Source organism: Vigna unguiculata, chromosome 7, assembly GCF_037176805.1.
Source record: "Vigna unguiculata cultivar grain cowpea cultivar isolate G323 ecotype 2 chromosome 7, ASM3717680v1, whole genome shotgun sequence".
NCBI classification, from domain to species: Eukaryota; Viridiplantae; Streptophyta; class Magnoliopsida; order Fabales; family Fabaceae; genus Vigna; species Vigna unguiculata.
This window is the reverse complement of record NC_140798.1, coordinates 6,771,753-6,796,304: the sequence shown is the minus strand read 5'-3', so window position 1 is coordinate 6,796,304 and position 24,552 is coordinate 6,771,753. Positions and strand designations below refer to the sequence as shown.

At 33.0% G+C, this 24,552-nt stretch overlaps 1 protein-coding gene across 5 annotated transcripts; it reads left to right on the top strand.

Annotated features, from left to right (window-relative positions):
• The first annotated feature begins 922 nt into the window (after positions 1-922).
• Positions 923-23,536, top strand: LOC114191681 (Transducin/WD40 repeat-like superfamily protein). 5 transcript variants are annotated; one of them, XM_028081024.2, is made up of 18 exons: positions 924-1,093; positions 1,167-1,265; positions 4,116-4,216; positions 4,716-5,039; positions 6,511-6,643; positions 6,783-6,832; positions 7,004-7,094; positions 7,843-9,602; positions 11,235-11,360; positions 15,976-16,048; positions 16,331-16,376; positions 16,498-16,570; positions 19,149-19,214; positions 20,905-20,982; positions 21,069-21,241; positions 21,494-21,540; positions 22,592-22,844; positions 22,937-23,536. In XM_028081024.2, exons 2-18 carry the CDS (start codon positions 1,263-1,265, stop codon positions 23,305-23,307), a joined length of 3,768 nt encoding a protein of 1,255 aa, XP_027936825.1. In that variant the 5' UTR covers positions 924-1,093; positions 1,167-1,262; the 3' UTR covers positions 23,308-23,536. The 5 variants fall into 5 exon arrangements, with proteins under 5 accessions (XP_085532028.1, XP_027936825.1, XP_085532029.1 ...); XM_085675902.1 differs by lacking the exon at positions 19,149-19,214 and having other exon boundaries at positions 923-1,093; XM_085675903.1 differs by lacking the exon at positions 4,116-4,216.
• Positions 23,537-24,552: the final 1,016 nt, after the last annotated feature.

Genomic DNA, 24,552 nt, shown 5'->3' with positions numbered 1-24,552 from the left:
ATTACTTATTAACCTTCAACCTTCCACGAGAGATGAAGCATAAAATTCAATATTGTAAAGGAAAAGAGAAGAAGAAGAAAATGAAAGACAAAAGGAAAGTACTCTTAGTAAAATCATCAAAATTATCGACTTACAGTACAACTCCTGATAAAAATAAAAGAGTTAAATATGTTTTTAGTCCTTTAATTTTTAGTAAAAATTGAAATTAGTCATTCTTCAAAACTTTAATCAAATTTAGTCCCTTAACTTTAGAAGTATATGAATTTAGTTATTTTAACCCAATTTTGTTAAATTTATTTGACGTTCGAATTTCATGATATCATTTGAGTTGTTTACACCATTTGACAAAATTTCACCTTAACATTAGTTGAATGTTAGCTAAGAAATGCGTTTGTAATGTCAAAATTTGGTTAAAAGAATTAAATTTACACATTTTTAAAGTTAGAGGACTGAATTGGATCCAAATTTCAAGGAAGAACTAATTCCAATTTTGACTGAAAATTGAGAGACAAAAAATATATTTAATAGACAAGTTGGTCAAAAGACTTAATATTCGAAATAAAACAACATAAAATTATAGCTCAAATTAGTCCAAGCAGGTGAATTCTAATTAAAACAATGAATTTAACCATGAATAACTTGGAAAAGACACATTAAAAGTGCTACGTGTAAGGTTTAATTTTATGCATCAAATTACATAGAATATTAGGATGATCTAAGAAATCTTGAGAAAAGTAAATCAATTTCTACCCATATTTTCATATGTGAAATTCGTATATAAAAGAAAATATATATTTCATACCAATTTCACATACAGAATTTAAAATATAAAAAAATTTACATACAGATTTTTAAATAAATGAATTATTGAAAAATTAAATATTTTAAAACATATTTCCATCGTCGTGTTCCAACGTTCCTCTTCTCATTACTCACTGATCCACCTCTGCAACTCCCTCCCTTACTCTCCACCGTTTGTCCATTTTCCTTTTTGTTCTTTCTCATTGTCACTGCACACGGTTGTCTCTCAGAATGCCCTAACCTGCGATCGGTGTTGAATCGGATCTCCGTTGACATTGGGGAGTAAATTCCGGTGAGAAATTTGTGGCTTTTGTTTTGAACTCAGAGTTTGGATTGATGTTGACGTTGTTTTTTGTTGTTTTCAGTTGAGCTTGTTGTTCTCCGTGATCCACCTTTCTTGCTCCTGCACCCATCGCCCCTGCAACTCCCCCTCCCCCCAATGTCGCTGTTCTAACGAATCTATGGTTAGTCCCTTTTCCTTTTCCTTCACATGATGCAAGCGTTATACTGAAAGATACCCACCAATTGTTTGTTGATTTGTTCGTACCAATTGTGCGTAATGTTATAATTTTAGAGATTCAATCTAATACTTTGAATGAAACTGTGACTTTGTTTCTAGTGCTATTACTGAAATTTTCTTCCAATTTCACATTAAACGTTTAAATAGGAGCACTTAAGAAAGTTTTAGAGAAACTTGCAGTCGAGGTTATAACTTTTCTAATTGGTGAGTTGAGGATTTAGTGGGTAAAAAATTCACCAATAAGCTTGTCCCTATTAGGTAGGTCTCCTCTATTGGGTAAAGCATGGCATTAAAGGTTAACGAGCACACCAAAATGATAACAATGCTCTTGTAATCGTAAAATATCCTCGAGCTTAGTTTATGATCAAGAATACCGTTTGTGTTCAAAAACAATATAGAAAAGTTATTTTCATTTTTATTCGTCTTTGGATGTAATCTCTCTTTTGATGGTGAAATCATATGATCGTTTATATTGTGTAATCAAAGTTGTTTTACTAAAAGTGACTTTATATATAAAAAAAAAAACCCAATCTTTAGCCAAAATGAATTTAGTCAAGAGTAAATTCAACCTAAATAATTTAGCTATAAGTGATTGAAATTTATAGAATAATCACCTCCTATTTTACAACATTAGTCTATTAATGATATTTTTGTGGACTATAATTATCAAAATTTTTTCCAAATAATATTAGAAGGTTTTGATATCATTGTGAAGATCTTATTTTCTCTACAATTATTTAGCTCTTCTTTAAGGGGAAGAAATCATAAAATCTTATAAAAATTTGCAATTAATTCATTCGATATTTCTCTTTTTCAAAGACCAAATGATATATTTAAACCATAAGTCAGATATACAAATACCGTATCCTATCCATATGAAAATCTGGGTTAAAATCTTTGATATTCAATATTCGATATTTTGTACCGAGATAACAATAAATTTCCTCACAGCGAGATGAGCCGTTTTTAATTAATGATCGTTAGACTTGAACTTTGTTCCTACATGATCCCATCAGACACTAGTAATTCATTTTTATTGTTCAACTCTTTGACAACATGAAAAAATCTAAAATTCTGTCCATTCTCTCCATCTATCCAATGGATGAAAGGGTAGAGATTTTAAGTGTCCTTCTTATCGAGAATAATTCTTACAATAAAACTTGATCATATTGATAATAGCTTAACATAATATGATTTTTCTCAAGAATGAGTATAAAAAATCTGGCTACCTTTATTTATTTGAATTGCATATTATTAATCTACAAGTAAAAAAAGTAAAGAAAATCTTACTTAAACAAATTTTGAAAAATAATTTTAATAATACATTTATTAAGTTACACCTAATGACAATTGTTTAGCTAAATTTTTTAAAAGTTTTAAATATACAATTAAATCCTCTATTATTGTATAATCGAGTAAATTGAATGAGTTTGAGTAGTTAAGAATGCATTCATATTCTATATATATATTTTTTATCTGTTTATGGCTGTTCAACATTTTTTATGTGTTATGTGATATGTCTGTACTATAACACGTGTTGATTGATTTCCTCACTCTTTTGTTTTTTTTTTTTTTTTAATTTGACTTCAAAGTCCTTATAAAATAAACAAGGCTGACAAAAGGAAGTGGTCATGAAGCCTATTGGAGACAATAATATTATTTACTTATTTATTTTAATTTATTTAAACAATCTTATTTTTTAAGTTTTGATTCCAATCTGTTTTACAAAGCAAAACTTGTAATAATTATTTTAATATTTAAAAGTATTTTATTTTGATTTTTTCTTTCTTTCTTTATATAGATTTTATAAAGTATAGTGTGATACACATGTATCTTTCTATCTTTTATTTTTCATGTTTAGTTATTTATTAAAGATAATAGTTTGGGTATATAAAATTATATATATATATATATATATATATATAAGGATTATCTTTTTGTTCATATTTATTTTTTAGTTTATCTTTTATTTTTTTTAAACTAAAATAATTATTTTATTAATTTATCCTTTAAATGATTTTTTTTTAAATTTAACTATTTTTTTCTATTTGATCATTTTTTAAATTACGTAAAAAATAAATAAGAAATATTTACAATAAAATTATACAAATTTTTATATTTAATTTTCTATATAAAGATGATACAATAGAGTACACATTTTTATTTTCAAATTTATTCTTAACAGTTACCTCTTTAGTTTTACTTTTATATTTAAATTTTAAAAATATGTACGGAACCTATTTTAAAGTTTTAAACTTTTTTCATTTAAGTTTCGCAAACTCATTTCTACTCCTTTCACAAAATAGAATTCTATAATCTGTTCTTGGGTATGCAAAATCTAAAATTAAAATTCTTATATAAATATTTATACCTATGTATAAAAAAATTTATAATGGAAGTTTAATCATATTTTGAACATAAAAATCTCTTGATGAAACATTAATTAATGCACAATCATGAATTTGTAATATATGATTTTTTTTTTAAAAAAGTATATTCACTTCATATATAAACAAATATCATATTTAATCCATATTCACTTCATATAATTATGTTAAGAAAAAAAAACTATTTAATTCATATTTTATTAGAATAAAATAATAGTATATTTTCATTATATTACTCAAGGCAGTTTCAATTGTTAGTGAAAAGTTAAATGTTCGCGTGATATATATATATATATATATATATATATATATATATATATATATATATATATATATATATATATATATATATATATAAAAGATTTGATGATTGGCAGACATATTAATGTAGCCTTGGTTAATGGCAGAAATCCCACACCTCTCCTTCTACAACTTCTCTTTGCGCGCTAGACAGTGGGGCGCCACTTTGCCAGGGTGATCGGCGTCGTTTCACCGGGTCTCTCCTCCGGTTATCTTCTCCCTATTCAACCTGCGACTGAAGCCACAGCTTGATACTTATAGTAATTTTGTAAAATTTATATAAATATATAAGATTAAGATATAAATTATAAAATAAATTTAAATTGTACTAAATAATATAAATTTTGTATATTTTTTAAAAACTTTAATTTTGTAAAAATAGTTTTGAAAAATGATGTGGAGATAATAATGGTTATCTGTTGTTAAAATATTTAGCATTTATTAATTTATGTTTTTATTTGAGATGAAATCTTTTTTATTTAGTAAAAGATAAATCAATTTAATTGAAAAGTAACACTAAAAAAATTGTAAAAAGAGTGGATATCTTTTATACTGCAGATATTATAGAAGATAAAAGTGTAAATAAATTATCATCAAATAACTTTATATAGGAAATACATTTTATATATAACAACTTGGGTCCTTATTGTGGTTTAGGGTTCGAACCCAGGTTTCTTAAAAAAAAATTACACAATTATTCTTCACAGAGGAATGGAAGACAGAGAGAAGAATGCTTGCATTGCCCAGCTAATGGATTGCAACAAGAAGGAAAAGAACAAGAAGAAGAAGAAGGCGAAGCGAGCCACAGAGGGAGTCGCCGTGAAAACATCAGCAGCAAATTCTGCAACTGCAAACAATGGTGCTGATGTTACTGCTGTCAGTGGTGTTAGGATTGCTCTGTTCGATTTTTCGGTTGAAAATTTCTTCCGAGACATGGACACCATTGTCAGACTCTGTGGGCAAGAAGACGACGTTGCTGGTACTGACCAGATGGAGATTCAAAGAATGTCTTCCTCGGTCATTTTCTTAAGGTACAAACAAAACAAATTTGTTGGGAGAACTTTTGTTGCATTCAATCTTATGTTTATAAATTAGGTACAATATAAAGTCATCCTCCTAGTGATTGTGTATGTATAAGAGGAGTCACAGTGTTATTCTATTTCTTGCTATGTGAATTAATATTGTAATTTTTCCCTCTTGTGAAGAAAAGTGGAACAGATACAAGAACAGATACTTTTTCATCTTCTGACATGGAATGACAACATGAGCTGTAAATCCTTCAAAGGAGTATCCAATTATTGAAATAATCTTATTTTGCATTTGCAATAGTACAAATTGTATATGATTTATCTGTTAGCTGAGTCACAATGTGGTTGAGGTTATGATTCATAGCATATTGCTACAACACTTCCAAAATGATTTTATGTTTTCACGTGTAAAAGTCAGCTTTGAAGAACTTTTCATGTTTTCTTTCTGCCTGAATGACTTGGCTGACTTCAAATCCTCTTCTATTTCATTTCCAACGGTGTAATTTTGCATTAGAAGTCCTCTGAATATTTGGAGGATACTGACAAGTGAATACTGCTCATTTACAGCCTTTAAGGATCCTTGTTACATAGGCATTCTTCCTATAGGGTCTAATAGCGGGAATCAGATTGCAAGATCAATTAATTTGACTAGTACAGGAAATTTTCTAATTCTTGTCAAATTGCTTTCAAATTATTAGCATAAGTGGTTATGGAAGTATCTCCTGATTTTGCAATTCTCCCGCAACTCAGAAATACAACATGTCACCTTGGTGATATCTATTTTTAATATCTTTCTATACTTCACTGGAAGTTTCAGTGGAAGGTTCGAAGGAATGTAAAATCCATGACAACAAAAGTTTATTGCATGTGTTCCAAATCTGGTGGTTAGTTTCTCCAGAGGAAGCTTAGGCAAATGGCCATCAATGAGTTTTTCTTTTGTTTTTTCAACTTAAAGTCATCCTCATGCCTCTTGACCACTGGTGATAATTTTCACCATTCATTTTTTTAATTCTCCTCTGCCTCAGTTATGTTCCATTTGATTATTTACTTGTTAATTATGCATTAAAATTATTTTTACATTATTTGAATGTGTAGTTGCAATTTATTTATCTTGTATCCACTATCTTCTGCATAATAAAACCATCTTTGAAATGTTTGTTCTGAGAACTGTATCAGAAGAGTTTAATGGGTAAAAGTTTATGCATGGTCATCCAATCTCAAACCAGTGTTAGTATGACCTTTAAGATAGTTATTATGAAGTTTAACAAATTTATCATATATGACAGTTTGTGGTTGGATAGTAACGCAAAGAAAAAACCTTTTGCACTGCTAGTTTGAGAACCATTGTAAAGAATAATATTAGTAGTTACAAAACGCCTTGTATTTGAAAACTGCCCGATGTCCTAGCTTTTAGAAGTTTCCAAAATAATCGCTCAATTTTTTTTTTTTTTTTTTGCTGATGTTAAATGTGCAGAGAATGGAGAGATTTTAAATATCCATCAAAAAGCATTAAATTTGCATATGGACTCGAGAGTTCTGATTGTTTTGAGGGAAAAGATGTCAGTGCTATAAATTTGCCCCCGTTTTCTTCTGCCTCTGTTCCTGAGGTACATTTACTTTATATTGTATACCTTGTTTGTTTCCTGGCCAATTTTGGCCACACATATCTTCTTATGGAATTTACCTTTTATTCATCACTACTCACTAGACTTCCAACTCATTCTCATTGTATATCTTTTTTTGTAGCAAGATATGCAAACGGAGCAACCTGAGGAGGTCATATCTGAAGAATGCAGGTATGAATAAGACATAGCTATTTTTGTTGTCTTATTCATTGTCTTGACTATGTCGTTATAGTGCATGTTTCTATTAATCAATAACAATTATGTTTGAACTTGCTGATAAATTAAAGCGTTTTAGCCCTATATTATTTAATTTGGCTAACACCTCAAGTTTCGCTGGAGCAGAGATTTTGTGATGAATGTTGGAGGCTCTGTATGGGCATTAGATTGGTGTCCTCAAATGCATGAAAAACCTGATGCTTCAATAAAATGTGAGGTACTTGGTTAGCTGTCTTCCTTTAACACATATCAAGCCTGATTGTAGTTTTTTGGCTGCCATAGTGAGAAGTCTTTAACACTTGAATGCAATCCAATTGATTAATTTGTTGGAGTGACTCTGATGACTCGGATGATAAGTATAACTTTGCCAATTTAATGTAGTGTTGTTACCAATGTTATAGGGCTATTTATTGGTAGTGGATAATGATGGTTGAATATTTTTATTTGGTTCAATTTTTATCACATTCATAAGATGGTTGATGTCTTAAGTTTGTTTTATATGGCTTTATGACTCTTTTAATTAGATAACTATGTTTTGGGTGCAGCATGATATGGTTGTTGTCTGTGGAGGTTGGAGAGAAATTACCAAATCTTTAAAGGAAAAATTCTCTTGTATATTCCCAAATCTTCTTCGTGACACCCCTAGTTGTTCATAACTAATTTTCAGTTCAATCTAATTGAACTATTCTTCTAAACATGAGCTCTTTTGGTTTTTCTTTTGTAAATTCATTTACCTGCAATAAAGTGAGAGGCATTAAATGAAAGGGAAAATGCACATTGTAATATTTTTAGTAATGTTGTGTCTGTTTGGTCATTTGTTTATCTGCACTTGGACCTTTTGTATGTAGTGAACTGATAAACTAAGCTTTGATATTTACTATAGACATGAAAATATAAACTATAATAAACATTTTCTTCAGCGAACCTTGCTCATGAAATGAACTTCTACATGATAATTTTTTTAGTTTATTGCTGTTGCTGCTCATCCACCGGGCTCTTCTTATCACAAAATGGGTGCCCCACTTACTGGCAGAGGTGTCGTACAAATATGGTGTCTTCTAAATATCTCGGAACACAATGACAAGTCAACAAATAAAAAGACGCCTAAAGGAAAACCTAGAAAAAATCCAACAGTGGTGGATGATATGAGTTGTGATAAAACAGATGGAGACACAACTGACAAATCAACCCAAGTAAAGAAGCCTAAAGGAAGACCTAGAAAAAATCCAATGGTGGTAGCAGTGGATGATATGAATTGTGATAAAGAAGATGGAGGTGCAAATGATAAATCAACCCAAATAAAGAAGCCTAAAGGAAGACCTAGAAAAAATCCAATGGTGGTAGCAGTGGATGATATGAATTGTGATGAAGAAGATGGAGGTGCAAATGATAAATCAATGCTAATGAAGAGGCCTAGAGGAAGACCTAGAAAAAATCCAATGGTGGTAGCAGTGGATGATATGAATTGTGATGAAGAAGATGGAGGTGCAAATGATAAATCAATGCTAATGAAGAGGCCTAGAGGAAGACCTAGAAAGAATTCAACAGTGACAGCAGTGGGTGATGCAAATTGTGAGATCCAGGATATACCAGCTCTTGCTGTTCAATCTCCAGAAAACTCTACCGAGTTTCTTACTCTAGATTGGAATCATGAAAAAAATGAAGAAATACTTCCTAAAAATGATGGAGGCACAAATGACAAATTGACAAAAATAAAGAGGCCTAGAGGAAGACCTAGAAAAAATTCCATAGTAATTGCAGTGGAGGATATGAACTGTGAGATCCAGAACAAGGCAGCTTGTGATGTTCAAGTTGCACAAAATTCTACACAGTTTCGTGCTTCAGATGGGAATCTTGAAAACAATGAAAAACTTATTACATACAAAAGAAAAAACGGAGCTAAAGAAAATGAAGAGTCTGGTGAAAAGTCAGTACTAACAAAGAGGCTTAGAAGAAGACCAAATTCAAATTCAAAAGGAGCAACAGTAGATGATCCAAATTGTGGCAATAAATCTATGCCTCTTCATATTCAAAACGCAGAAGATTCGGCTGAATATCTTTCTCCAGATATGACTCTTGACAATTGCAATGAAAAATTAGCACAGAGGCCAAAAGGACATGAATCAAATTCAATAGGAGCAATGCCAAATGGTCCAAATTGTGAGAATGAACCTACGTCTCATGATGTTCAAGTCCCAGAAGATTCAGCTGAGTTTCTTTCTCTAATAGGAGAAATGACAAATGATCCAAATTGTGAGAATGAACGTACTCTTGATGTTAAAGTCCCAGAAGATTCAGCTGAGTTTCTTTCTCGAGATGTGGCTCATGACAATTGCAACAAACATGCTTTGCAACAATGTTCTGTTACAAAGCAAAGACATACAAAGGAGGCTGTTTCTGCAAGCAATACTTTTTCAACAACTGTTGTTAAAAACAGTGGATTGAAAATTAATCATAGAGAAGGGAGATGTGACCAAGATATAAGTCAGCCACTGCAGTATGATAATGAGGCAAATTATCAATTATGTTCCACCTCTGAGTTGGAAGCTGCACCAACTACTTCTTCTATTCAAGAAGATGTAACATTGCCTAGAGTAGTTTCATGCCTAGCCCATAATGGAAAAGTGGCGTGGGATGTGAAATGGCGGCCTACTAACATTTCTGATTCTTGCAAACATCGAATGGGCTATCTTGCTGTCGTGTTGGGCAATGGATCTTTGGAAGTGTAAGATATCTTGAGCCTTATTCTCCATTTGCAAGTGTTGTTCTTGAAGGTTTATGATTTCTTGTTTTTGTCCATTGTGTCTAAATGTTGTCAGTGCTACTCCTTCATTAGATGTGAAGTATTTGAAATTTGTATATTTTAAACAAATACAATTATGTCTGTTAGTGTAATACTTTGTGAGATAATACCATTTATCCGTTAGTCCAGTTGTTTAATTTATTTTTTTCTTTTGTGTATTGTGCTGGCTGTTTGCTTACTGTATCTCAGTTACTTTATCTGTAGTAAGATGCTTCACAATTAGCATCAGTCATTGTTTCAAGTTTCTGTTTTATTTATAAATACATGAATGCAAACAGAAGCTAGTTGACTGTTTATTCTCAATCTATAAAAAATGGAAAATATTTTCTCAAATTCTGCAAAATTGGTATACTGAAAAATAATGACTTTATGAAAACTTGAAGGAGACATAATTGGACAACACAAATGGTGATTACAGAAACAGAGAATAAGGATTGAAAGTAGCTATAGTTTGAATGAAGTGTATTGAAAACTATTGTGCACAAGAACAAAGTGTTTATCAAGCAGAAATTTATCATACAGTCTGCCTAAAAGTTTGTATTGCTGTTAATGTATGATGTAGAATTTAGGTGGGGAAGAGAAAAGGAAACAAAATAGTGAGGATATAGGGAAAGGGGAGAGCAACAGAGACATTGAAAGAAAGTGTGTACTGCACACCTGCTATTATCATTTAGTTGAAAATACAACAGTCTTACCTTATTTATTAGCAGGTAGCATACAACTATGATTCACAGCTGATGGACTAACCAACTATATTTGATTTCTTATTTGTATTTACATATTAGTGGAGCTGGTTATTTGCATGGTGTAAAAGCTAAATTAAAATAGTGTCAATAAAAAGTCAAAATGCTCATTCTTTGTGTCATTCAGTTATTCTTTATTTTTATATTTATGCATATGCAAGCATTTAACAATAAATCTCCAGAGGAAAACATTTCTGGTTGTCAGTCATGATGGCTGTAGTGCTAAATTCTGTTTGAAAGAAGGATGTCATAATCTTTTTTTTTTTATGTGTTGGGAGGAAAATGAGGAGAGATCTATGTTGCTTCATAATTTATTCAATAGAACTTGAATAAATGTAATGAAGAAAAACAGTGTATATTCTTACACTGTTACAGCTTTACTGCTGTATTTATAGAATACAAAGAGCAGAATACAGAAGGTCAAGGGACAAACTTAAACCCTAACCCTAAAGTTAGGTTCCCATACATGAATAATAAAGCAACTTAAACATTACATTTCAACATAATTTTTGTTTCTCACTACCTAACTTCATAATTTCTGGTGTTTGTGACCACACTGTTTTTTCTAATTTTATTGTAAATTTCAGCAGTGGCTTTACAAGGTTTGAATGCAATACATGAAATTGTCCTTCAATGTTTCTTTGAAATTATATTTAGTAGAGATGCTGCTAATAAATTAATAAATCCTGTTCCTTCATAATGACTACATTGTTTGTTCACAGAAAAATCAAGTTTCTTTTATCAAGTGTAAATTGTTTTGAGGAACACTGACTTGGGTGACTTATGTTTTTGTTTTCACTTGTCATTGCAGGTGGGAGGTTCCTCTTCCTCATGTATTGAGAGCAATCTATATGCACAGAGAGGGGACTGATCCACGATTTATAAAATTGGAGCCTGTATTTAAATGCTCAATGTTAAGGCGCCGAGGTTTACAAAGGTATCTTTTTGGACTCTATTCAATAAAAACTCAAAATCCTATCCAAGAACCAAGTTACACTCACAGCAATGATATCTATCTGAATTTCCTCTTTACTGATTTAAGAATCAAAGTCACACAAAACCAAAGATTTACAAGTGTACCCCCAAAAGGAGCACTCTCTTCACAATGGAAAAATCCAATTAAAATAATTATCAAGAATACTGCCTCCCAAAACAAAAGAAGAGTTATTTATAGCCTCCTATATAACAACTAAAAACAAACTAATTTAGTTAACTAAGTTTTGTGCACCAAAATTACAGTTGGACCCTTTTTCCTTTTCCTCCTGTAATAAATCTGTTGATACAGGTTTATTATACTCCCTGAAATTATTCCTAAAAGTACTCCCTCCCTCTGAAATGACTATGTCCTCAAAGTTGAAATCAGGAACTGATTGCTAATGGAGGATCTGTCCTCCCAAGTAGCCTCTTATGGAAGTTTGGCTTGCCACAGCACCAACACCTGAGGAGCCTCAGAACCAATTTGATTTACTGTTTTGGTACTAATTGCGTGAAGGTTGATGATTCTTTAGTGTTGCTTGAAACTCGGCTGGAATATCCATTTCAATTGCATAATCCCATGCTGCGTTTTAGATTGAGAGAACACTGGATGTAATCGTGCTCGTTCTAAAACTTGTAATTGGAAAGCCATTGCTCCAAACTGCTCCAAAACCAAATAAGGTCCATAATACCTGGCTGATAGTTTAGGATGAAATTTAGTAGGCATGGAGTTGGCTAAGAGGTCCGATCTTTAAGTAAACCTATCTCCTGGCTGAATCAGAGAAGTTTCCCTATACTCATTTGCATAGTGAACCATCTGATTTTGCGGGTTAAATTTCTTTTGCTTCAATACTTCATCTTTATCAATTAAATCCTGAGACATGGCTTCCACCAAAGTTTCCCCAAGTGGAGGTCTCTCATGCACTACCTCAAGGGGGTTGCATTGTGCAGCGCTGTGAAATATGGTATTATACCAATTTTTTCCCCCATGGAATAAAATCTACCCAATACTTCGGCTGTTTTGAACTGAAGCACCTAAGGTAGATATCCAAGATTCTATTTAAAACCTCTACTTGTCCATGAGATTCACTCTAACAGGCCATACTCATAATTAAAGTAGCACCTTGCCCTCTTGAAAGTTCCTTCCGAAAATGACTCATGAAAGTGGGGTCTCTATCACTAACAATGGAAACCGCAGCCCATGTAGTTGTATGATTTCATCAGCAATAGACCAAGGGGAATATGGTTGTTTAATCGAAGATAAATGCCATATTTGCTTATCCTATCCACTACAACTAGAACTTCATCAAATTCTTTTGATCTTGGAAGTCCCACAAAAAGTTCCATGCTTATATCCCTCCCAAATGGCATTAGGAATGGGCAATGGCTCTAATAGCCCAACTGGAGAAGAAGCCTAATATTTGCTCCTTTGACTCATGACAGGATGCCACAAATTGGGTTTTGTTTCCTTTCATACCTAACCATAAAAATGACTGAGCCATTTTCTTATAAGTTCATTAAATGTCTAAGTGTCCCTCTTAGGTGAAAGTGAAAGTCGTATAATAATTTTGGAATCCAAACTGATTTGGCTAATAGGACTAGCCTCCCTTTATGGTAGAAGCAGCCTTGTTCCAAGGTATATTGGGAACGTGAATCTGGATCAGCTTGTAGGTCCTTTAAAAAGTTTAGCAAGAATGCATTCGTCCTTCTTCATCAATTTCTGTGATATCTGGCCAAAAGGTCTTGAAACTCCTTGTAACTCTTTTGTCTTAATCCCTTTTTGACAGAAATGCCACTCTATTTGAGGCCCCCACTTTGTGAACTATATCAAACACAACCCAATAACTTTGCTAGCCAATATTTTGTTGACTTTACATTGTAATTCTTTGCTCCGAAAGGTATCCTAGACTTGTTTTATCAGTAAACCCAGTGAACCTCCATACCAGCAGTTAAGGTCTGCCATGTTGAATGGCTAACACACGGGCCATCAATATTTTTTCATAAATAGATTTAAATAGTGTTCAATCTGCCGAAGCCTTGCTGAAAAAAGCAACTGGCCTTTTTTCTTTAGTGAGAATAGCCACTACTCCTTTTCCTGAAACATCATATTTTACGGAAAACGGGTTTGAAAAATTAGACATTCCAAATCAGGGGCAGTGGTTATAGCTTACCGTCGCTGTTTGAAAGCCTATGTACTGATTTTTGTCCACTTAAAATTCCTTTTTTTTCAACAAATCAGTTAAGGACGAGCCGTATGACTATAACTAAAAATAAATTTCCTATAATGCCCATGAGTCCCAAGAACCCTCTCAAAGCTTTGAAAATTTCATGTTTAGATATAATATGTCCTAGATGTTATACTGCATTTCGTTTTGATTGGAAAAAAAAGGAATGTTCTAACCTAGATAAAACTTGTCACAAATGCCCCAATTGTTCTTCCCATGATTTTGCTATAGAATAAAATGCCATTTGAAGAAGACTAACACATACCTACAAAGAAAAGGTTTAAGCGCGGCATTTGTAGCACAATATTTGCTGGGGAATTCTATAGCCCTGAAAACATTCCTGCTATCTCCCCCTTTTCAGTAATCTGTTCACCCTCAGCTAAGATCATCACCCTCATACTTTTTTCAGGACAGCAGTGTCCTAGCCTAAAGGCCAATCCACAACAAAAGCCCCTTCCTACTCTTCTTCTGACAAACTCATCATAGGGAATAGTGTGTTCCCCTACTTTGTGACCCTTCTTCTGATAATTTCGCCCCCTGAAATTTTGACACCCATCATTCTACACCCTGAAACTGTTTGCACCCTTACTCTCACTGCCTGAGGTGTATGATTATCCACTTCCCTTATATTTAAAACCTAAACTTGCACTTCTGCACATTCCCAAAATTATGGACTTGTATCATGGCTTCTTCAATATCACTGGCTATATCTCGGGTTGTGTGGGCATACCAAACTTTGGATATCATGGTGCAATCTTAACAAGAAATACCCCAACAATTGTCTTCACCATTCGGTTTGGCTTGCACAACCAAGGGCTTGGATTCTTGAACATATTCCTCGAATCCTCTGGTGTGACTACAAGATCCCACATAGGTTAGAGATAGAGCACGAAAAAAATCATAAAATTTGGGGCAGCGCTTGCCTTGTCAATGTTTTGTGGAGTTGAGTTAGGTTTTACACAAATTCTAAGATGATTTTAGAGCTCATTCTAGATTCATTTAAAAGCGTACCTAACATATTATCCATGCATCAAGCGTAAGAGTGTTGGATACAAGGGGATGTATTGGAGAAAACTCAAGTCCCATGTTGGCAAGAGATAGTGCTTAAAATGAGTATATAAGTGGGGAGTTAGATCCAAACTCAAAATCATTGTAAGGATAAGTTGAGTCTAAAGTCATTTTCTAAGAAATGAAGTCCTATATATATATATTTGTCAGCGGGAGAGTTGAACCCACAACCTCTCCCACCCTCCCTTCTAAACTCACCAAACCTACCTTATTTCTCCAAATTGTTACGACATTTTCCTATCTTCTCTTCCATCTAACCACTAAGTCACCTTATCATTCCTAAATTAATAAACTTTTTGAGATGCAGGGTATCGATACCCATACCTCTCGCATGCTAAGCGAGCGCTTTACCATATGAGCTACGTCCCCATGTTTGCACCTGTTCTTAATGTTTTCATTGTTGTCAGTTTACTATTAAAGCAAATTTGAGTATCATTATTTTATCTAACTTGACAAAAATTCTAACATGAGCTCGTGACAATCATAAATTTATTTTAGGGAGAAAACTCCTGTTTTCATAACATAATTATGTATGTAATATCAAATTTATAGATAATGTAAATAATGGGACCTTATTTCTGTTTTTGATTGGGTATGCATGACTTTTTCTTTTTGTGATAGCTTTTGGAGGTTTGCATCGATAATGTTATTCATGTAATGATTGGTGTGATGTTATTTTGTAATGGTTTGGTAAACACTACTGTAATTGACCCATTTACATGATACATCCCTATTTAGAGCTTGTTTGTAACTAGAGTGATAATTTCATGAATAATGAAATGCTACTGGACATTATCCTTTTTGAAAAGTGAACCACACTAGTAAGGATTTACTGTGTTTGTTTTGGCTGTACTGAATCCCTATTCAGATTCTGTTTCAGCATAGTGAAACCAGAATAAGTTTCATACAAAGGGCCACTGATTAAATCGTTGGGAGCGAGTTTGCATTAAATTAACATCTTTATTTGTTATGTTAATTTAGGGTTAAAAGCATTAGTTTTCCAATGGACACTTTGTTCATTGCAAAAGTTATGAGGTGCTATTGAAGAAAGGAAATGTTAACTTTTATTGGGATTTATTTTAAATAGAAACTTAAAAATATTCATTTTAAATTTACTGAATTAGAACCTTCTGTTTATAGTTTGCTCATTATCCATTGTGGAGAATGCTAAAAGCTGGAACTCAGCTGCAGAATATTATTGAATGTACATAATCATGTTTAATTTATGTTTTTTGGTATCCTGAATATGTTGTTTAATTTAGTCCATCATTTGATCTCTCACAGCATTCCACTGACAGTGGAGTGGTCAGTTACATCCCCGCATGACTATTTACTTGCTGGCTGCCATGATGGAACGGTATAAATCCTTAAATACTCAATTTATGTACTTTTCATTCTCTAAATTGAGGTTTGCGTTGCTCTAATAATTTGGAAATAGGTTTTTCTATGAAGTTTCATTATGGAAAAGGGAAGCATTCAATTTTTTTCCGTAATGTTTTTCCACCAATAATCCTGTACTTACAATTTATGATGTTCTAAGTAGCACTGTTTTGTTTAAATATCAGCTTATTGTCATCAGAAAACCTGTTTATTCACAATGTATATCACTTCTAATGTAATTTGCTTTATATTTGTTTAGGTTGCTTTGTGGAAATTTTGTATAAATTCTTCATCCAAATGTGACGGTAATATTTTTGTTACTTGGTGTTTGTCTCATTGTTGCCTATTTGATTGTTAGGGAAAGTAGCTGTATTGAAAAATAAATTGATACTTTATTTGTTTATTGACAAAATTTGCAATATGCAGATACAATGCCTGTTCTTTGTTTTGGTGGGGATACAGTTCCTATTAGAACAGTTGCCTGGGCTCCGTTTGAAGGGTTAGTAACATTGAACCTTCTCAACAATAGCATGTTGCATTGGATATGGTTCTGTTACTATTTATCTTTACGAAACAGCACATTATTAAGAAATACTCTGTAAATGTTTAGGATTTTCGCTTCTCTGCATTTGCTCATTGTTAAAAAATGACACTCCAGCTACAATCATATTTAATTAAGTCAGACACTTCAGAACGAGAATGATGCAAATCATCAGCCACTACCTATAAGAAGCGAAAAATTCAAAGCTGATTATAAAGAAATATTTGTAAATGTTGAGTATTCTCTATAATCCCTTTGTTAGGTAACAATACTCCATAAACAACCATATCTAATTAACTAACTCATGAACTAATTTCATCATTATATCTATTTTGTATGTTTTTTATGTGAATTTCTCTTATGAAGGCATTGAGTTTTCATAAGAAAACACCATTAAGAAAAAAAGAAAAGGAAAAGAAATAAAAACACAAACCATGGGAGCACCACACAACCCATGAAATCAAGCAAACCTAAATTCTGGTACCTGTACGAAATAAAAAAATAAAAAAACCCTTCCCTAATGCAATGGGAAATAGTTGATACTAAACAATAAAAACTATACCTTTATAAGCATTCCACACTGGCTATTCCGCTAAAATTCCAGTGGAGACATTACTGCATGATAATTTGTTTTTGTATCTTCTAGCATAGTGTAAAACGACACCTTTCTTATTTTTCTTTGGGGACCTTCCTACTTTTTTTTACCATAGTTTGAGATGAAATTCCTTTTCCAGCTAAATGAAGTTCCTTCCCCTTCTCAACTGTCACCCCAAAATTTTGACATAATTCTGATATCCCTTGCTATCTCCGTGGACTGAATATTTAGTTGTTCCTCCTTAGATTCTAAAGTCTTAGTTTGCTGTCCTCTCTCAGACTCAAAATCAGATAGACTTTCTTCAGTGTCATATTCCTTTCTCTGATGTTCCTCACTAGTCCCAAAATCCTGCACAGGATTGATAGTATTGTGATCATGCATGCAATCAGTTGCGTTATCTATTTCTTGAGCATCAGAAAGCTGTGCATCCTGCACTTCCTTCTCTGGTTGAATACTATGAAGCATCCAGTCATCTCCCATTTCCATTTATTGAGAAGCAGTAATGTCTTCCGAACAAAAACCTGTTTTTTCTTTTGACTATATACCTTACTCTTACTCCTACAATATTTTGAAGAATGTCCAATCAACTCAACAGTGACGAAAGTCTGGAACTCTTTCATATTCCAGGTCAACCACCAAGACAAAGCCTTTTCTCTCCATCATAAATTGTAACGGTAGGTTATACTGAAGATCCACATCAACTAGAATTCTTGCAAGAAAACCTTTTGATCTGGCCAGCATACAATCATCCAAAGAAAGAGGTGTTCCAATTCCTCGAGCAATTGTGAATACTTAAATTATGTAAGAAAATAAAGAATTGTTTTATTGATAACAGTCATACCCACTACATTCTCATCATCTCTATTTGTAATAATCAAAACTGTTGATGAGTGGTTTCATGCCTACTTAATATTACAAAATCAGCTTGTAAGATAAGGTTTGCACCCGACTTATATATTATGATTTTGCATATCACTAGTCGATGTTGGATCTCCAACATCCTCTCAAGCCAAAGAATGAGGGGTCTAATAAGAGTTTGATAGCAGTGGCACAATAGCCCCAATGAATCTCAATAAGATAGACTTTTAATATGGCTTTGGTACCTTTTTAAAAAAGTAAAATTTAAGTCTAACTCAACCTTAGAAAATGACATGTAAGGTCCAATAGCGGGTAACATGAGACCCAACAAACTTCCCTAGGATAAGTTTTGATGCCATGTAAACTGCAAGATCTTGCTGCCTAGACACATCTCATATATTCCAAAGAGTGAAACCCAAATTCATAGTACCCTTTCTCCGGAGGGACGACCTTCCACCTACCTAAAGAAGACCAGGGTTTGCTGATTTTGGAGCAAAATTCAAGATGTGTCATGGGTTTTTCCCCTTTTTGCAGAGTTATGCGACCATGTAAGTGGTTCTTACAATCTCAAGCTTAGCCTAGTAGTCCTCCTCATTAATTTGCACCATATCACGATCTCCCTTGACACAAGGAGTAGGAAGTTGGCTAGTGTTATTGAAGCCCTATGCAAAAGTTTTCTTTTGACCCCCCTTATACATTCTTCTTTACCCTCTTTCTTGACTAGCTCCACCTTCATGACTGGTGCATACCCATCACTGATTTATTCCTGTTTTCTTATTTAATTTTTCCCAGAGGATACTAATTCTGATTTAGCTGGTTTCTTTCTTTAATCAAACTCTTTCCTATTGAAAAGTAAAATTATACCACCAATTTTGTCTAGATATGGTTTGTAAGTCAATTGTTTTTTGTTTGAGGTGTACACACGCACCCTTGTTTTTCCCAAGAAGCTTGCTTCAGTAAAAAAGGCATTAGTTTATTACACATGCAAACATCATACACCAGAATTCATCTATGTATAAATTAGTTGCGCATCTTTCTACCCTCATGTTGAATGCAATGTGAGATTTTGTTATAATATTCCAGGGATCCCGAGAGTTCTAATATAGTAGTAACTGCTGGACATGAAGGTCTTAAGTTTTGGGACCTACGGTGAGTCTGCTATGTCGCCCTCAATATTTTTGTTTACTTTGTTATCTTATTTCTTTCTTTTTTTATGTTCGTTTTAAACGTCAATATGTAATGGTTATATTTCATTTTCCCTTAAACTAAAATGCTAGTTTCTATCTTAATTACAATAAAGCTTTGTTAATTTCAAGAGGAGAGCCCAACCTAAAAGCCTAGACCATTAGCTAAAAGAGCCTCTTGACTTAAGTACAGCATAAAGTAACTTTAATCAATGTGAGACTCCTAACATTGTCATTCCCTTTAAGTGCCTTCATGCATGACAGCAGTTTCACTTCTTGATACTGACCTGATCCCATTTCTCCTTAAGATGACTTCACTCATCTATCAGTTCTTGGTTTGCACCTTAATCTAGCCTACAGGTAGTACCTTTGGTAGCCAAACTCCCAATGACCACACCAATTGTTAGGACTTGAGTAAAAGAGGAGAGAGCCTAACCCAAAAGACTAGTCCATTAGGCGGTAGAACTTCTAGGTTTAAGAGCCACATCAAATAGCTTATCCTACTTAATGTGGGACTCCTAGTAAATTTTTATGATAGAACTTAATGAATTTTGTTTGAATTATGTTGCAATTTTTTAATGCAAATAAAACTTGGCTCAGACCTGTAAAATGGTGAACTGATCTCTTGACTGATTTTAGTGGCATGTAGATTGGTTCTGTTACCAAACCAGTATGAATTGTAAGTTGGCTAGTTTTGAGTTAACTTATGTTGGTTTATCAGAACTAGCCCAGTTACTGAAATCTAATAGTGTCTCAATCTGAACTAAAAACTCCTGATCGTTACTGCTTCTCACTGACAATGTTTTGGTAAACTACAGCCAACATTGAAATCCCCTTATGCTCAAGCTCATAATCAATTTATTGTGTGGTTATGTAATATTGATGTTCTCTATGCTTAATCTCACATGGTTCTGGCTTCAATCTTATGGAGACAATCATAATGAGTTTATTTTTATGAAGGAGTCATTTTACATAGTGTCTAAGTTTATACAATTTATACGAGATGCGAGGATGAATTGGATCTTTAAATGTAAAATTGTATAAACTTAGATATTTCATTCAAATGATCATTCTTCAATTGATGTTTTCAAATGATGTGATAGAATGCTCTTACATATGGCTTTTTAATCCTTACCTATAATAGAATGCTCTTATACACGGCTCAAATATAGAACTTATATAAAACACAAATGTTTAAAGAATATTCAGAATTTCAAGAAATACTAATATTTAAAATATATAAGAAGCGATAAAGATTGAAAAAGATTCATACAACAATTTTTATACTGGTTCACCTACAAATTGTGATCTTATTTAGCTGTTAGAACAACCTTAGTTTAGATATTCACTTATCAATACCTATATTAGGTACAAATGCTTATGCTCTTCAAAGAGGATAAGGGCATAAATGTGCCCAAAAGACGCTGGCTAGACAAATGATGGCTATCCTTAGATTAGGTACATACACCCAAAAGCAATATAATAACAATCATAATTTAACAATTTTTGCTGTTTTCAATACTATAAATGTCATATTTTTGTATCTTTCCAAGTCAAAGTGTATGATTTCTTGTTTACTGAGGAATTACATTTGGCCTTTGTGTCTGGTAAACTTGTTTACAATGTTTTGCTTTATGATGGAAATTTGTTTGTAGTAATCCATTTCGTCCTTTGAGGAGCCTCCATCCTGCGCCAAGAATCATATATAGTTTGGATTGGCTGTCAAAGCCAAGGTAATACATCGTTTTAACCGAATCAAATGCTGTCTAAATTGTCAATGTAATGAACGCAGAATGATTCTGTTGGTACCTTTTTCTAGTTGCATCATTATGTCCTTTGAAGATGGAACAATGAGAACCATTAGCTTGGCGAAGGCTGCAAATGACCTTCCTGTCACTGGAGAAATATACAGTGGAAAAAAACAACCTGGGTTGCACGGTTCTTCGTATGCATCTTTTGCCATTTGGAGTGTTCAAGTGTCACGCATAACAGGTGTGTTTTTCCGTATGCATTGACAATTTGATTATATAATCTTATTGCTAGAAACATTTTACTTCTGCCATTAAAATATTTTTGTACTATTGATCTTACTATATGAAGTAGCTGTTTGTATTTCTGGGCGAACAGACTTTCTTGTAATGACAAATTTGTCATTGTTTACTCATTATTATAATGGGGCACTAAGTTAATTCATTATCATTACTACAATTTTGTAAATTGATGGATTTGCTTTTATTATGTTAGGCATGCTTGCTTATTGTGGTGCAGACGGTACTGCCTTTCGTTTTCAGGTAATTCTTATAATTTGCTGGAGATTGAAATCACCTGCAGTGCCTTTTTTTTTTACTTGATAGATTCTTATAATTTGTTGGAGATTGCAATCACCTGCATTGCCTTTTTTTAATCAATAGCTTTGATAACCAATAGTCAAGAGTTTTCAGACCCCACTCTTTATGCTGAAGTTGAACTTCAACTTTCAACACGAGGAAGTTTTGGCTTATGCATTGTTAATTTTTTAGTACAAGCAAAAAGGGCTTTAGTGTATGTACCTCCACATAACTGCAGGATATAATAGAGTTGATTTTTCAGACACAGCCCATAATTCATGTAAAATTTATTAGCGAATAATATTTCCTATATGACTAATCACTCCAAAGGTTTGCATCCTGAGCCCTTATTTATGTAACTAATGACTCAATTTCATTGTCGTATATATTGGGCTAGAGGCTTTCGTATTGTTGTATAAGATTAGGAGTACAAGACCTATTGTACAGTTTGGATGACATGAAACCATGGTGATTTTTTTCTAAAATGTATGATATTGGTGAGAAGTGCTACTGCTGAATAGCCTAAATAAACTCTAGGGTAGAGGTCTACTAAATTATGTGTTAAACTGTTACTTAGTAGAAAGGGCTGTGGGTATGGCTCGAGAGGGTTTAGTGATACAAAAATAAAGGGGTTGGCATTTGGCATATTGAACAGTATGGGGAAGTGTGAAATTGCAACGGATAGTGTTTAAAATGACTTGAATACAAAACACGTGGACCCGTGAGGCAATGTCAGAGCACTAGGAGCTTTCTAATGGAATGGCCTGCTTGTCTTGTGACTATTATTGATGACTAATCTTAAATTAAGACCTTGATGTTCTCCTTAAGGAACAAGGACTTTAGGGAGGACTTCGTTTGTGGAAAAAGTATAATGTTGACAGTACATCTCAAATTTATTAATGAACTTTTCAAAACTATGACTTCAATCCTTGATTAATGCTTTGTACAAATGAATTTTCTCGAACCTGCTCCCCAAATTAAAGTAATCCTGAGTTTGTTTTGATATAATACTCAGCTTACTGCCAAATCAGTGGAGACCGATCATGCACGCACTCGATCCCGACGCTTCCTTTGTGGGTCAGTAACCGAGGAGAATTCAAATCTAGTTATCAACACTCCTATATCAAATGCTCCTTTCCTGTGGAAGAAGCTACCTGAGAAGGGTCGGTGTGCTGAATCTTTCCGAGACCTGTTATCAAAGACAAATCAATACAAAAATTCACTTAATCAAGTGGCAGAAACTTCAAATTTTGATTCTCAGACTTTAGGTCAGTCTTGCTATGCTAACCATAATATGATACGAATATGATTAACTGCCGTAGTTTAGCTGAGAATTCTTATTAACAATTAATTTTTGCAGGTGCTGACGCTGACGAGAATGTGGATTTGTTGGAATCCGGGTCGGAGGAAGCTTTATATTCTATGAAGAAGCCCAAAAGGCCAAAAGTGAACAGTGGCAGCAAGAAAAAACCAGAAGAAAGCATATCTGTGGATTGCAGAGATGATGATGTGCCACCAATCACTATCATTCCCGAGGCTGATAATGAAAAGTCGGATTTTGGGAATATACCTGAAATCTTCCCTCCCAAAATGGCAGCATTGCACAAAGTGAGATGGAACATGAACAAAGGTAGTGAAAGATGGTTGTGCTTTGGAGGAGCTTGTGGAGTCGTACGTTGTCAGGAGATTGTTTACTCTGATATTGATAAGAAATGGGCCTTGAAGAAATGAAACCATCTAATCTACCTAAATTTTGTGTCGTAAATTACCTCAATGTGAATATAATCTTAAGATTTAGATTAACCCAGAAAAATTCTTAGTAAAAGTGACGAGTCAACGTGTAACATCTATTCGTTATAACAAGGCAGGGAAAAAGGTCTCAGCTTTTGTAGCAGCTCCACCCGTTTGTGTAAAGCACTAGATATAATTTGAACTATATAATATTTACTATTTAATTTAAGATTTTGATTTTGTTATTTTAATTTTTAATTTGAGGTTTTTATCATTATTTATTTAATAGTATTTTTTTATTTTTAAATGTTTTCTATCTTCAAATATAGGTCTAAGTATGAATCTGAGAAGTAAGTTAAACGTAATTTAATCTCTGTAGTGTTGAAATTTTTAGATTGATTTCTGTAGGCAAAAGAATCAAAAAACTTGTAGACATCATTTTCAGACTTTGAAGGTTGTGTAAGTTATATCGTTATATTTTCATAAGGGTTTTATAAATTATATTTTTTATACTTTTAAAAATCTGTATTACAAAAGTAAATTTATTAGCCATCAATTTTTTAGAAACTAATTCGGCTTCTGTACGGAAGGGAAAAAGTTTGCTTTTTCCGCATAATTTTCTTATTTGTCCTGTTAAATGACAATGAAGCTTGTTCCAAACAAAGTTATTGCAATATTTGTGGTATGTGGTTGACGCTTTTCATGGAGGTGTTCAGAGGTAGATTTGGCACACCATACAACTCAAGCGATATCCTTTATGGTATGAAGTATGAATGTGGACAATTGTTCGAGTTTTTAGTTTTGGATACCCGTGGATTGAGCAATTCAGACGCTTCTCGGATTATGCAATCCATAAGTTCTTTAGATTGGGCAAAATGTAAGAGAAAAGTGATTTGTTTCATATAGTGGAATATGAAACTTCAAAATGGTATTATGGATTATAAAATTTAGAATCACAATACGACCTTTAAATGAATTGTATAATCTAAAATATATTTTTGAACTATTGGATTTATTCAGAAGTCAAATATGTTAATGTTAATTTTTTTTATTGGATGAAATCCAAATTTTGGAGTAAAATGTTAGATAAAGTTTATATATTGTTTCATAAAGATAAAATATCTGATATTCTAAAATTTAAGTCTATATAAGATGAATTGGTGTAAGTTTTGACAACAATGGAGCAAGTAAAATATGTTATTATATGTGTAAAAATTATAACGAGAGACGATATTTAAAATGTGT